Genomic DNA, 13708 nt, shown 5'->3' with positions numbered 1-13708 from the left:
ACTTTGTTCAATCTGGGCAAAGTAACTGAAATAGATAAGATTTGTTTCAAAGGGTTATATGTGCAGTGTAAGCGTTTTTCTAGCTTTCAAATACATTCAAGCTTATGAATAAGCCACATTTTGAATCTGAATACTGCAGCACTGCTAAAATAAATGCTGGGTCTTCTYCCCATGTTATGTGATTAGAAGGCAAAGGTTTACTGGGATTTTGCCAGGGAATGCCAAAACTGTGATTTGGTTTATACGGGTAGTCCACGAGGTCATGTATCCTTTCTTCAGTAACAGCCAGTAGTTGTCCTGGGCAATTATAGGATCATTTGTCTGTTGGAGACATTTCTTCCRTATTCCCTTCCTGGATAGGGCATAAACCAGTCATTAAGTGTAGTAATTGCAGTCATGATAAATACAGCTCTGTTTAACTCTCCATGATTACTTTTAATGCCCACTCTCCATAGTATTTTGTAGTGGTGACTGCTCAGGTTGACTCTTACTGTTTAACAAACAAGCAGKTCCTCCTCTCAGTAATACTGCGTTTAGTTGATTTCCATGGCACCTGCTTTTTAGTGTTGAAACGAAGGATGAAGAATGAAGGATAAATAGCAGCATTGCTTACGTTGTCCGTAGCATTCATCTTTTGTTAAACACCACAAACTGCCTGGCCCCATTATTTCAGTCTCTCTTAAAACGGACATGATCTGTGCACTTGATTGTTCTTTCTTGTTCTTGTAATATTGTGAGGGAGAAGTAAGAGTCGCAGTCACAGAAAGCTATAGTGTTGTTATGGGGGCACAGGCTAGTAGTTATGATTCACATCCTAAAACTGTAAATGAAAAATGTTTAGGTGAGTAACATACAGACCCTGTTAAACTCTGGTTCTAGCCGTCTTTCAAGCCTGAGCTGCAATAAAGGACTAAATAAGACACTGTTACTGTAAGATGAAAATACAAGCTCCAAACAAAGGATAATTCCGAACAGAATCACCTTTCTCCTTGGCGTTGCACCCACAGCACTTATTTCTTTCCTGCTGCAACTGGCTGCCACAAATAATCCCTTTTCTTTCCCCTACAGCTGTGAAACAGGGTTCAAAGATGGAGACCTCTTCATGTCCTTCAGGAGTATGTTCCAGGACGTCAGAGATGCCGTTGACTGGGTTCATTACAAGGTGATTACAGAAACTCCTGGTGACTCTTGCTCTCACTGTTCAGTTAGAGGGACTGGCTTGGAAATCTTGAATTAAGATGTGTCATTCCACTTTTGGGCAAGAGCCCTGTTTTGCCGCCTAGTGAACAAATAATAAATTGCAGTTCTGTGTGAGTGAGTCAAGACCTCAGCTGCCTGCCTGGTACTGGAAGATATCCATCTTGACTTCCTGTTGCTTTTTATGGTATCTAGATTACACTTCCTTACTTTAATTCGTGGGTTTAAGAGGGTGATCCTGTAAGGACATTTTGCACTTACAGTCAACAACTTGTATGCTGTCCTAATTTTTAAAACAGTGATTTTACTGTGAATAGATTACACTCATAATACCTTATATTGTCTAAAAAGCACTTGTTTTAAACAGAGAATTTCATCAACTCTTCTCTCTTTAGAGAGGAGAGGAAGTTGATCTTTCTTGCACACTTGCATGCAAACACGGAATTTAGACTTTGTGAGCATTAACATCTGGTTAGAGGCCTGACTTTGTCRCCCATCCTCATTCAAGAGGCCCTTAGGGGTGGGATGGAGAACCGTCCCAGGAGAACTCTGCTCACAGCTATGCTTGCAGCCACGCAGAAGTCAGGAAACATTTTTTCTTTCCCTATTCAGTGTTGTGTGCTACGTGCTGGAGTTTGGCCTTTGAGTAAAGCATTATGGTCAGTGTTGGAGACAGGTCATTGACTGTCTTGTTTGGTTTGGCAAATCTATTTTTTTTGTTTGTTTCTATTGTATTCCCTTCTGAAAGGGTTAAAATGCTGTTGAAGTGGATTATTTACCATGGTGAGGGAATCGATGGATCACAGAGTTTGTGATGGTCCCTGCTACTCAAAGCCTCTCATCTCTAGAGTCACTGGTTCAGATTCGCCCTGGTTTGTACTTTCACAGCATTTTRAAGTGTGAAAGTTGGCATTACTTTGATGTCTCTTATGTCATAAGTTTCCATGAGCTCACTGGGTTCTGTTCTTTCTATTTCAGGGATCGCTCAAGGAAAAGACCCTTGAGAATCTGGAAAAGTATGTGGTGAAAGATGTAAGTGCAAGGTTACTTTTACTTGTGCTATGTGAAATTCTGTACTGAGTAAGCAGGCAAGATAATAAACATGCTGATTTGCTTTACTGAATGACAAAACAGATAATGCTGTGACTCCTATTGTAATAACTGAAGACAAAATGGAAAGTTCAGACACAGCCTTTACTGTGAGCCAGTGATCCACATGATTTTGTGTTTTTACGTAAGATATAAAAGCCAGAGGATGTGTTAATATGGGATACAGGTGAATGCATTGCAAGGCTCATGTTGTTTCTTTCGTTGGTGAAAGCAACTGTGATCYCAGTGAACATTTTCTGTACCATAGCAATCCTTCTACCACTGATCTCTCCTTTAAAAGYGATAAGTGAGCATCTTTGAGGATTCTTTAGCTGTCTCACAACAGTGCTTCACGCTTTTAACCATAAAGAGGTGAGGGAGAGATCTTAAATGACCAACCAATATCCAAGTGTCTTGATAGCCCCAAAATGTCTTTGATGAATCTGTAAGCTGCCCACCATTCCCYTACTTTTGCCTTTCTTCGTAATGTGCGGGGCCTTAAAATTATTCTTCTGTTTAAATGAATGCTGTGGGCTCCTCCTTTCCTAGTAGATTATCACTTTAAAGCAGTTAACCTCATTTCTAGTTACATGCCTGCAAAATTCTTAAGGTACTCAGCTCCTCTTGCAATGGACTAAGATTTATGATTCAATAAAAATAGCTCCAGAAATAAATTCTCCCTAATTGGAGGTTGGAATTAAAACGCGCTCTAACTTGTAGCTCAGATTTCACCTGTTTCAGGAAGGGGCTCAGAGCTGGAGGGGCTGCCCCAGGGTGCCTGGTGCAGAACAGATGGGCAGGAGGCAGCACCAGGTGCCCGGTGTGGCCGTTGGCAAAGACACCACTGARCTGCTCCCACCTGCCTTCCTCTCCAAGGAGGAAGCTTTGGAGGGGGTCTTAGCCCGATCAGCAGCTTTCCTGCCTCTCTAGCCAGTGCAAAATGGCCACTTTGTTTGCACACTTGTTTGCTCTGTGGTTTCTTTTAGCGGATCACAGTGGGGCAGTGTTTTCYGTGGGACGAATCTCTGTAACTTTTGTGTGTGACTTCCAGGGGAAGCTGCCGCTGCTGCTCAGCCGCATGAACGAGGTTGGCAAGGTGTTCCTCGTCACAAACAGCGACTACAAGTACACGGACGTGAGTGCTGCCTGCGTGGCTGGGGTGGTAAACAACGGAATAAACAACAATAATCAACAGAGCTTGCTGTTGATTGCTGCAGGTTTCGGTAGAGCACTTTCTGATGGGGTATTGGGTGCTTTCTGAGCTACATGTAGGATGATTTAATGGTGAATGCAGATTAGGTGCTGAGGTCCTGTTTTATAGTCCTGGTTCTGCTACTGGCCTAGCATTAGCCTGGCTTAAGTCCCCCCATGCCTCAGTTCTTCTGCAAATGAAAGGCTGAAAGAGGTGATGTTACTCATTTAAATTTCAGTGTCTTTTAAAACACAAAGCTTCCCTGTCAAATGAGGTTGTTCTGAGGAGAGACAGGTGGCGAAACCCACGAGCCCAGAGGTGTTTAAGAGCTAGAAGGGGCTGGTGGCATGAGGGCAGCTCGTACAGTCTGGTGACTCGAGATTCTGGTATTTGGCCACACCAGAGATGTGTATGCCACCTTAAAGTACTGTAAATTATTTTAGAAGCAGACTACAGATATAAGATAAATGTGTTCTTGATTGTAGAATTACTGTTCRACTCTTGTCATGGTACATCCCATACATCAATTTTGGCAGCAAATGTTATGATAAGGTACTTGGAAATCTTAAAAAATAGTTATTTAACTTGAGAAGGAGAGAGGAAAATATGTTCTTATAAATATCACAAATGTATATTTAAAAACAAATCCTTGAATGCTTTCTTTGTGTCTTTCAGAAAATTATGACTTACTTGTTTGACTTTCCGCATGGACCAAAGGTATGTTATTTCTAGACAGCAGTTCTGCTAGGAATTAATGTGCCTAATTATCTGTGTAGCTGGAAAGCATTTTAATCCTGGTTCATCGGCTGTGTGGGATTAGTTACTTTAATCTGGTTAAAACACACTCACTGTTTAGTGTCCCGTTTGAATAGGATCAGAGCAAATACAATGCAACAAAGAGAAAAAGAGGCATCATCTGTTTGAAACAATAATCTGCGTTAATGGTAGTGTTATTTTAGTGACAACACATTTTAAATCTGGCATTTTGCAGCCAGGTCTCTTACTAATCTTGCACAGTGTTTTGGATACTGTTTAAAAAAAAATTTAAAATGAAAGTTTCATAAATTGGCACAAATATTTAAGGCCTAATTGTGCTTTGACTGTGCTAACTCAAGAGTTTCAGTCATTCTTTTCTTGTTTTCCTGAGGTCAAAACTTGGCCCTGAATCTTTTGGAAACAAAAGTTCATAGGAACTGACTTTATACCAACCTTCCCCAGTCTCCCACTGGCAGACCATCCTGCGCTCAGAAGATGTGTTTTCATACTATGTTCCTAAGGTAGAAGAAGGCCAAGGGAGCAATTTTCAGAATAATAATAATAGAAAAAAACATAGCAACTGATAACTGAAAAACCTCCTTGCTGTGTCCTTGATCTCGCAAACAAGGAAAGCCGAGAGAGAGGAAGATTCATGAGCCCATGGTGTCAGAGAGGCAGGGCCGTGCTATGGAGCTGTGCTCTATGGCAGGTCCAGGAATTTCCCTGCCCTGGGCAAATGTGCCTACATGGTCTTGCAAGGCTGAAGCTGTGCAGTTGCACGTGTCTGGATCAGTGTAGGATGTCATCTGCAGAAACAGAACAGTATTTCTTTGTGCAGCAGCTGTGCTGCGACCTACATGTTTAACGTAGCTCTCAGCTCATACCACATCTCCAGTTTCTGCAGCTAGGCTGCTTTGGGATGGCCCTGCCTACAGAACACAAATGCTTTTGGGGATGGCACTGGCGACCCAGCTGCCCTCTTGTGCCAGCTGGGGAAGCTGGTCCATTTGCTGGAGCAGCAATGTTGCTAGATGGTGGCTATGGGCAAGTTAAATCCGTGTGGCTGTTCTGCCTGACYTGGTTCTGCCTTTGCAGCCTGGGAGTGCCCATCGGCCATGGCAGTCCTACTTCGACCTGATCCTGGTGGATGCACGAAAGCCYCTCTTCTTTGGGGAGGGCACCGTGCTGCGGCAGGTGGACACGGTGAGTAGCGCTCAGAGGGTGCTGTTATGGCTGGTAACCTGATGCACTGCTAGGAAAAAGGCCTCCCACCTCATGTCCCTTGGGGAGAACAGGCAGTGCCATGTTTAGACTGGACCTGCCCTAAAGCAGCAGGGCTGGCCTCTCCTCGCAGTGATTGCCAAGCAACCTCATCATGTGGGRCACAGGAGGGCTTGAGGCTCCTCTAATGTACAGGTGGCAATAGGAAATGAGTTGGGAAGGCTCCAACTGGGTTGCTAGGGGAGGAGGAGACAGAGAGCAAGGAGATAATGGGACATAAACATCCAGAGCATCAGCTGTCCTTCACCAAAGCAATATCCTTTTCCCCAGGTGACCGGCAAGCTGAAGATTGGCACCTACACTGGCCCGCTGCAGCACGGCATCGTGTACTCGGGAGGTGAGGCACGAGCGGCTCCGGCCCGTCCTGACGGCCCTCGGTCGCTCTGGCTGTGGGAGCACTTTGTGCCAGGCACTGGGCAAGGGCATTTGCCAAAGCACAGGGTGCTCTGCCAGATGCCCTCTGCGCCAGAGGCTTYTCACCTCCCTGGTGGCCAAGAGCAAAGAAATGGAGGTGTCAGGGAGAGTTTGGGAGGTGCCAAGGCTGGGCTTGGAATGGGAGAACTGTGGCCAAGTTGGGGAGTGATTCATTTAGTGGGAAATGTTTCCTCAAGGAAGATGAAAATTCCATGTCTCTAACCCTAATAGTCTGATATAAACCAAACCTTTCCCTCTGGGTCTACTTTCTGAGCCACTCTGTTCTTCTCAGGCTCCTCGGACACAGTCTGTGACCTGCTGGGAGCCAAAGGCAAAGACATTCTGTACATTGGAGACCACATCTTTGGAGATATCCTCAAATCCAAGAAGCGCCAGGGCTGGAGGACCTTCCTGGTGATCCCCGAGCTGGCCCAGGAGCTGCACGTCTGGACTGACAAAAGCGGTCAGCAGCCAAGCAATCCTGTGCCAACCGTTGCTCTCGCTTGCCCAGTGTCACTCCAGCTCCCCAAATCCCTGGGAATCATCCTGGCTTGTTGCTTCTCCCCCCACACACCTCTCCCTTTGGCACTTCTCCCCTGTTGTTGGCAGCAGGAGCTGGGGCAGCTCCCCAGCTCTGGTGACAGGACCCAGGCCTTGCCTTTCCCTGGGCCCTGTGCCTATGATCGGCTGAGAGATGGCCAAGAGGAAACCTGCAGTTGGTGCTGGTGGTTGGAGCATGTAGTGATTGTGCCCCAAAAGCAGTTTCCTTCTGACCTTACAGAGCTCTGACTGCTGTGGTTTAAAAAAAAAAAAAAAAAAAGGATCTGACTTGGCACTTGGGTTGTTGTCCCTCTGCAGGGAGGTCACCCTGCTCACCAGCCCTTTCCTCCACCTTTCTCCTGCTCCCTCTGCCGCTTTTCTGCCAAAGTGTTATGTGGTTTCCATCCTTGAGGCTACTGCTTTTCTCCCAGCTTGCCCTTTTGGGGAGAGAGAGAGGGGGAAATTAGACCAGTGGGTCCGTGCTGGTCGAAAGGTTTCTGTGGTGGTTATGAGGGTTCAGCCTCTACAGTAAAGGGGGCAACCAGCAACCAAGGGCCGAGCTCTGCCTGGGGCACAGAGCATGACTGACCCCTCTGTGTGTGGTGACCGCCCCGTCCCTCAGTGCAGTGCTCCATCAGGGGCATGGGCAGGCTGGGGGATCTGTTTTTCTGCCTTCTCACTTCAACAGTTTCCACTTACCATTTTTCCCCTCCCTTTCCTCCAGCGCTTTTTGAAGAGCTGCAGAGTCTGGACATCTTCTTGGCGGAGCTCTACAAGTGAGTGTTCAAGCACTGCCCACCTTCCTGCTGCCTCTCCCAGCCTGGTGACAGCCACCGAGTGGCTCTGGCTCTGGGCGTGGGGTAGCAGCGCTGCTGCTGGTCCCGGGAGCTTTGACTCAGGCCTGGGCTCTGCCCACGAGACCAACCTTCCCCTCCAGACCAGCCTCCCTCCCCCAAGCCCCTGCCCCACGACATCTGTTTCTGAAAGGCTTTTCACACAATTTTATTTACCTTCTCGCCTGTAACTAGGCATCTGGACAGTAGCAGCAATGAACGCCCCGACATCAGCTCCATCCAGAGACGCATTAAGGTACCAATCGTAAAATCCCTTTTCATCCTATTGGATCCCAAAGAGCTTGACAGCCTGACCTGCCACTTTGCTCTGAAATGCTTTGCTCTGCCCCTGGGTGGGCACAGCAGGCTTGACGCTAATGGAGGAGCTTCCCAGCTCACCGGTGCCACTGGGCACTCCTGAAAGGCAGCCTGGTCTGGAAAATGGTCTCCTTCATGATGTAAATAGCAGTGCTGAGTGAAGGTGCCCACGGGTGCACAACTGGGCACTGACCCACACAGGCTTGGCGGGGCTGTCGCCTCTGCTTCAGCCAGCCCTGTGTGCCGAGATCCCAGCCCGGGGCACGTGCGGGCCCCGACCCCGCTGCCACCTTCCCCTCTGTTAGCGGGGACTGGCCCGTGCTCCGCCGCTTTGGGATAAGAGCAGAGGAGACGCGTGGAAGGCTGTGCTGGAGGCGGCGTGGGTCGCGTGCAGCGAGCCCCCCGCTTGCGGTGCTGCTGCGGCGGGCGGGCGCCGCGGCGCTGAGCGCTGGCCCGGCCACCCAACCTGCCCTCTCTTGCAGAAAGTGACCCACGACATGGACATGTGCTACGGCATGATGGGCAGCCTCTTCCGCAGCGGCTCGCGCCAGACCCTCTTTGCCAGCCAGGTCATGCGCTACGCAGACCTCTACGCAGCCTCCTTCATCAACCTCCTCTACTACCCCTTCAGCTACCTCTTCAGAGCCGCCCACGTCCTGGTGAGTTGCAGACCCCGGGGACACAGGGACCCAAAGGTGCCCCCACCTGCATGTGTTTGGCCAGCAGCTCAGGCTGTTTGATGCACCGCAGGCTTTGTGCTCTGGGGTTCACCCTCGGCCTGGCTGTGAAGCACCCGGGCACAGAGACCCCTCTTTGCATCTCCTCTGTCTCTCGTAGATGCCACACGAGTCCACGGTAGAGCACACGCACGTCGACATCAACGAGAAGGAGTCACCCATGGCCACCCGCAACCGCAGCTCCGTGGATTTTAAGGATTCTGACTACAAGCGGCACCAGCTCACCCGCTCCATCAGCGAGATCAAACCGCCCAACCTCTTCCCCCAGGCGCCTCAGGAAATCACACATTGCCATGATGAAGATGATGATGAGGAAGAAGAGGAGGAGGAGGAAGAGGAGGAGGAGGAGGAGGAAGAGGAATAAGAAGGAAAAAGCAAAGCATTTCTGCAGATGAACCATGACTCTAGCTGCGATCAGGAGTGGATTCCTTTGTTGGGGCCCTTGGGGTGATGGGTTGGGGGGGTGTGATTCTTGCAAAGGCACATTTTGAAAGTGTCCAGAAACTTCTAGCAAATTAACACTAATCAGGAGGAGACCCTTGTTTTCAGTTTTGCAGACGGTTCAGAAAGCCAGTGGATTCTGCCCAGGCGGTGCGTTCAGCCCCGCGTTGCGCGTCCGCGCCGTCGTGCTGCGCCCGTTCCATCAGGGAATGCTGCATGGTTCTCTCTTCCCACACTGTTTCACTTGGTTTCCATTTGAACACTGTCCTGTGAACGGTTTCTGCCCGTGGTTACACTCACTGTGAAGGGGGGAGGGATGTGCTAGGCCCTGCAGGAGACAAAATGATCCATCCAAATCCTCCGGCTGCTGGGTTGCTGCCCTTGACCTTCTGTTTMTGGAACGCAGATGCCTCCGGTTGGCCAGGGGGCCGCTGCGGCTCCTAGCGCAAYGTTCCCCCGCTCCTTGGCCCGAGTTGCTCCCTGTGTGTAAGTGGCTCCATCCCTCTGGCCAGCTCAGGGGGCAGCGGGAGTGCAGCTCGTAGGGGCGCACGTGTGGCACCTTGCAGCCCCTCGCGCCGTGTCGCAGCTTGCTGCCCTCGCTGTCCCCGCTGCCACGTGCTGCACGGCTCCCAGCCGCTCCGCACGCCGCGTTTGCTGCTCCTGCTGTAGTTTCCACAGTAAATACTAACGTGGGAGCGTGACGCCAGCGCTTGAGCACCGCGTTAGCCGCCTTGTTTCCCTCGCTGCCTCTTGCTGCCCTCGCTGTCCGCTCCGCTCCGCGTGCCGACACCACCAGCCCGTCGCTGCCGCCACAGGGGCAGTTTCCAGGGCGCTCCCGGCCCAACCTGCAGGCCCCAGCGGGGCAGCAGCAGGTGCCACCGGGCCAGCCCCACCGCAGGACCTGCGGTGCCCGTCCCGCCTGTGTGTCCCTGGCGCGCGGCCGGCGATGGCACCGCGGTGGCCACACAGTCCTCCCTGTCATGGGTGCAGCATCCCTTACTGCAACTTGTGCCGTTCACGGGGGAACGGGGCCCTCTTGTCCCGAGTTTGAGCATAGTTCCAGTTCCATAAATGCATTTAATCTTTTTTTTTCGTTTCTTTTTTTTTTTCTCCCCGTTTTTAAAGTACCTTAGAAGAAAAATGAAAAAGCAAAACAACCACCACCCTCCGAGCAGGAAGCTGCTGCCGCAGCRGCAGTTGTACAAGTCAATAAATCATGCTGTTTGTACGAGGTGCCTGGCGCCTTGCGGCGCGTCGCGGAGCCGCGGGCACAGGCGGCGCCGGGGGCTGCGCGGGAGCTGGCGGCTCTGCCCCGCGGCTCTGCTGCGGGCCGGGAGCTGGGAGTGAATGTGGCTTCAGGGGCTGGCGCAGCCTGCAGGGAAGGGGAGGGGAGGGCGGGCAGCACCTTATGGTCAGTCCCRGGGAGACGAAATGGAAAAGCAGGCGCTAAACGGAGGCAGAAGGGGCYGCTCCGCGACAGCCCCTGCGGCAGCGCCGGCTGGCGCCGAGCCCCTCGGTTTGGGGGCAGGAGCCCCRCGGGTGCTCGGGCACAGGGCGGGCACAGCGCTGCTCCCGAGCCCCTGYGCCAGAGCCCACGCTGGGAGTCGCTGGGTTTAAACAGCCCTTTGCCGAGTTCAGTTGCTCGAATTTTTTCAGCTTTAGCTCAGCAGCTGGGGAGGGCGTGCGGCTGCGGACGGAGGCCGGGGGTGCTCCTCACATTCCTCCGGCCTAAACGCTCGCCACAAATAGCCCGTTCTCAGCCCCGCGCTATTTCTGACAGCAGTGGGGAAAAGACTCCTGAGGGCCGACGCAATGGAAAGTATKTGACCCTCCCTGGACGGTGGGAAAGCAGCAGGCAGAGGCTGCGACTGCCCCGGCCCCGCCGCTGCTCCCATCCCAGCTCCAGGAYGGTGCCGGGTGGGAAGGCACCAGGCAAGGGCAGGTGCCGGAGGCAGGCGGAGCTGCCCCTTTCCAAGCACCGACCTCTGGAGCTCCCGTGGCCACGCTGCCCGCACCTCGAGCTGGCTCTGCATCACCCCGGCAGCACTGGGCGCCGCTCAGCGTCCGCAGGGACAGCGCGGGGTCCCCTCCTGCTGCAGGGCTCCTTTGGGCGCAGCGGGGCTGTGCAGAGCCCTGCTCCTCCCCGCAGGGCACCCTGAGCCGCACGTCAGGGCAGGGAGAGGCCCCGCGGTTTCGTTACCTGCCTTGACAAGAGGCGCCGGAGGCGGCAGCGCTGCCGGCYGAGCCACAGGCTCCATCCTTGCAGGAGCGCCGGGTCCCGCGGCCTCRCTGCTCCCACAGCCCAACGGTGTCYGTGCCGGCCGCTGCTCCYGCCCTGCAGGCACCGGGATGTGGAAGAGGCCGCCGTTCTTAGAAGGCGCCACTGAGACCCAGTCCTGGCTCTGCGAGGCCTCCAGGCCTGGGGAAGGCGCCTGTCCCRCAGGGCYGGGYCGCTGGGCCCCTCTGTGGSGTTTGGCACCTTAGGGAGGCAGCASGAGGCCCCGGGAGCCCGCGGCTCCTCCGCAGGGTCCTCCTTTGCCCCCGCGCTGTGGCTGCCGCCATTCCCTGCTCAGACCCCGTGTCTCCCACCCACCTTCCAGCAGCCCCCGCAGCTCCTGCCTTTCCAGAGTGTCTTCCCAGTCCGGAGCCAGCCCTGAGTCCCCCAGTCACGTTATCTTTCCTTCCAAAGCCCTGCCTGTGTTGCCCACGGGCTGGGGCTGCCCGGGAACAGTCAAACCCGCTCGTGTCGCACGGAGCAGCCTCAGCCTCCGGCCTCGTCCCTCGCTGGTGCCCCCAGGGAGGCCGGAGCGCCCGGCCGGGCCCCCCCCCGTGTTGCGGCCAAGCAGAYGGTGCTCCCGCCTGCAGCCGAACAAACAGCACCTATAGAGAGCACGGTGTAAATAAGGGGGATTTTATTAGTGGAAGAAAAAAGACCACTGCTGTTGAGGGAGCACTTCAGAAACAGCCCGTCAGCTGCCGGCCATCACCACCGACTCGCAGCCCTCTGGCAAGCGACACCAGCAAGGCCCGCCCTGGAGCCACGGCCGCAGCAATGAGCAAGACCCGGCTCGAGGGGCCACGGGACCCTTCAGGCGCCGCCGCGGCTCTTGACAACTAAAGCAGAGACAAAAACTACTGAGGTKCCACAAGCAATTCAGGATCTGCAAAGCTCTGGGTCCAGGATCTGCAGCGTCAGCCCCGCCACCCATGTGCCGAACTCCGTCCCTTTGAAATGAGGGGGAAGCATGGAGGAGGGAAAAATGCATAAACTGGAATGGTCAACAGAAAAAAATCATCATTTATCTAAAAAGAATAGAAATAAACAAAATGCTTTTAAACAAAATCACAAAATATACAAATAAATCTGGTACAAAATAAATAGGAAAGATTGGAAATCTACAACAAAATCAGAATAATTATAAAATTCATTCGTATGACAATCAGTATATGAACCGTATACACTTCATTCATGGATTGCAGTTGTGCTTTTCAGGTTTATGTACACCATTGGAATACTGTAGTCAGAATACTACAACTCTGAAAACCCAAGGTAATGTACAATATGATACAAGTAGCAAAGACCACGCAGGATGGAAAGTAAGACACAGTGAGGAGCCCCGGGACTGGCAGCGTGACGCAGGCAGCCGGGYGGGCGCACGGAGCCCCGGGACGCGGGTCCAGCGGGAACTGCGGCGCACGGGGCAGGTCTGGGGTCATGGATGAAGTCAGGACCAGAGCCCCTGCAGGCGCAGGTTTTACAGGAAAGGGCGAAATACAGGGAAACATCTGGGGTTAGAGCCGCTGGTTGCAGAGAACCAGCCACTCATGGCTTCCTGGGGCCGCATCCTTAGGTATTTGGGTTTGCAGTTTCACTTGGCACCTGGATCCTGCCCTGGGACCCGGGGAGTCACCGGGGCTGCAGCTGCGCCGGGGCCGGGTTGTTGGTGCCGCTGGTGCCCCCGGTCCCGCAGGGAGGGCAGCGAGGCCTCGAGCAGCAGGGGGGCCTGGGGCAGCCCCCGCTGCCTTCCCACCGACAGCCGCCGTCCCGGCACGACCTGCGGCCAGACCACGAGCTGGCCCCCCAGCCGGACCCCCGGCAGAACCACCGGCTGGACCCGGTCAGCCCACGGGTGAGGCTGAGGCYGGCGCTCCCGTTGCCACTTCCAGCTCCAGGCCTAGAGCCAGGCCCCAGCTACACGTGTCTCGCGTGACRCTGGCAGGATCTGGTGCAAGGGGAGGCCCAGGGCTGGGCCCGTCCTCCTCCGCCCGACTCCGCAGCCGCTCAGCTGCCAACCGGTGCTGCCCGGTACCTGCACAAGCCCTAGACGTGGGACCAGCCCTTCTGTCCCCCCCCCCGCAAGCAGCTCCCTTCACCCCTGCTCCTGTGACCCCGGGATCGCAGCCCGGAACGCACCAACCGCTGCTCCTGCCGCAGCGGTGCAGGCCCTGCTCTCAACCCAAAGCCAGACCCCACAACTGGCAGCTTCTTTGGTCAGCGGCTAAARCTCTCCCTGCAGGGCAAGGATTGAACACAAGCACTTGGGTAACCACAGCCTGGGTGCTGGCAGTGGCAGGCATCGGCTCTGCTCAAGGAAACAGGGCCCGAAGGAAAGAGGAGAGCTCATTTTCAGCAGGAAACAGCAAATCTCCAGCTTTGCGTACCTTAGCGCCAAGGGCCAGGGGCATTTCCGAGCGTAACGGGGACACCACGACACGACAAGCAGTTTTTGGCAGAGCTTGGTGCTACTGAAGCAGGAAACGCCTCCCATGGCCATCGGTACCGTGCAAGGGGCTGCAGGCAGCTTTCCAGCAGTCCTTCCCTTCCCTGCAACGCAGGGAACGCCTGGGGTGCTGCAGCGAGCGAGGATACAGCCCCCATGAATCCAGCCTCTAGGACGAGAGCCGAGGCG

General features: G+C 53.5%; 1 protein-coding gene across 4 annotated transcripts in view; it reads left to right on the top strand.

Moving 5' to 3' along the window:
• Positions 1-9460, top strand: part of NT5C2 (5'-nucleotidase, cytosolic II) — a 58446-nt gene extending 48986 nt beyond the window's left edge. For all 4 annotated transcript variants that reach the window (XM_026050517.1, XM_026050516.1, XM_026050518.1 and 1 more), the window contains 11 exons: positions 1069-1162; positions 2176-2229; positions 3338-3421; positions 4154-4195; positions 5330-5437; positions 5786-5852; positions 6222-6392; positions 7194-7245; positions 7498-7558; positions 8103-8279; positions 8458-9460. In XM_026050517.1, coding sequence (XP_025906302.1) covers positions 1069-1162; positions 2176-2229; positions 3338-3421; positions 4154-4195; positions 5330-5437; positions 5786-5852; positions 6222-6392; positions 7194-7245; positions 7498-7558; positions 8103-8279; positions 8458-8721 — 1174 coding nt within the window. In that variant the 3' untranslated portion in view covers positions 8722-9460. The remainder of the gene's footprint in view (positions 1-1068; positions 1163-2175; positions 2230-3337; positions 3422-4153; positions 4196-5329; positions 5438-5785; positions 5853-6221; positions 6393-7193; positions 7246-7497; positions 7559-8102; positions 8280-8457) is intronic.
• The last annotated feature ends 4248 nt before the right edge of the window (positions 9461-13708 follow it).

The sequence above is a fragment of the Nothoprocta perdicaria genome, unplaced genomic scaffold, assembly GCF_003342845.1.
Source record: "Nothoprocta perdicaria isolate Ctin4 unplaced genomic scaffold, notPer1 scaffold_7, whole genome shotgun sequence".
Taxonomy (NCBI): domain Eukaryota; kingdom Metazoa; phylum Chordata; class Aves; order Tinamiformes; family Tinamidae; genus Nothoprocta; species Nothoprocta perdicaria.
The sequence above is the reverse complement of the archived record's forward strand: the minus strand, read 5'-3'. Positions and strand labels throughout refer to the sequence as shown.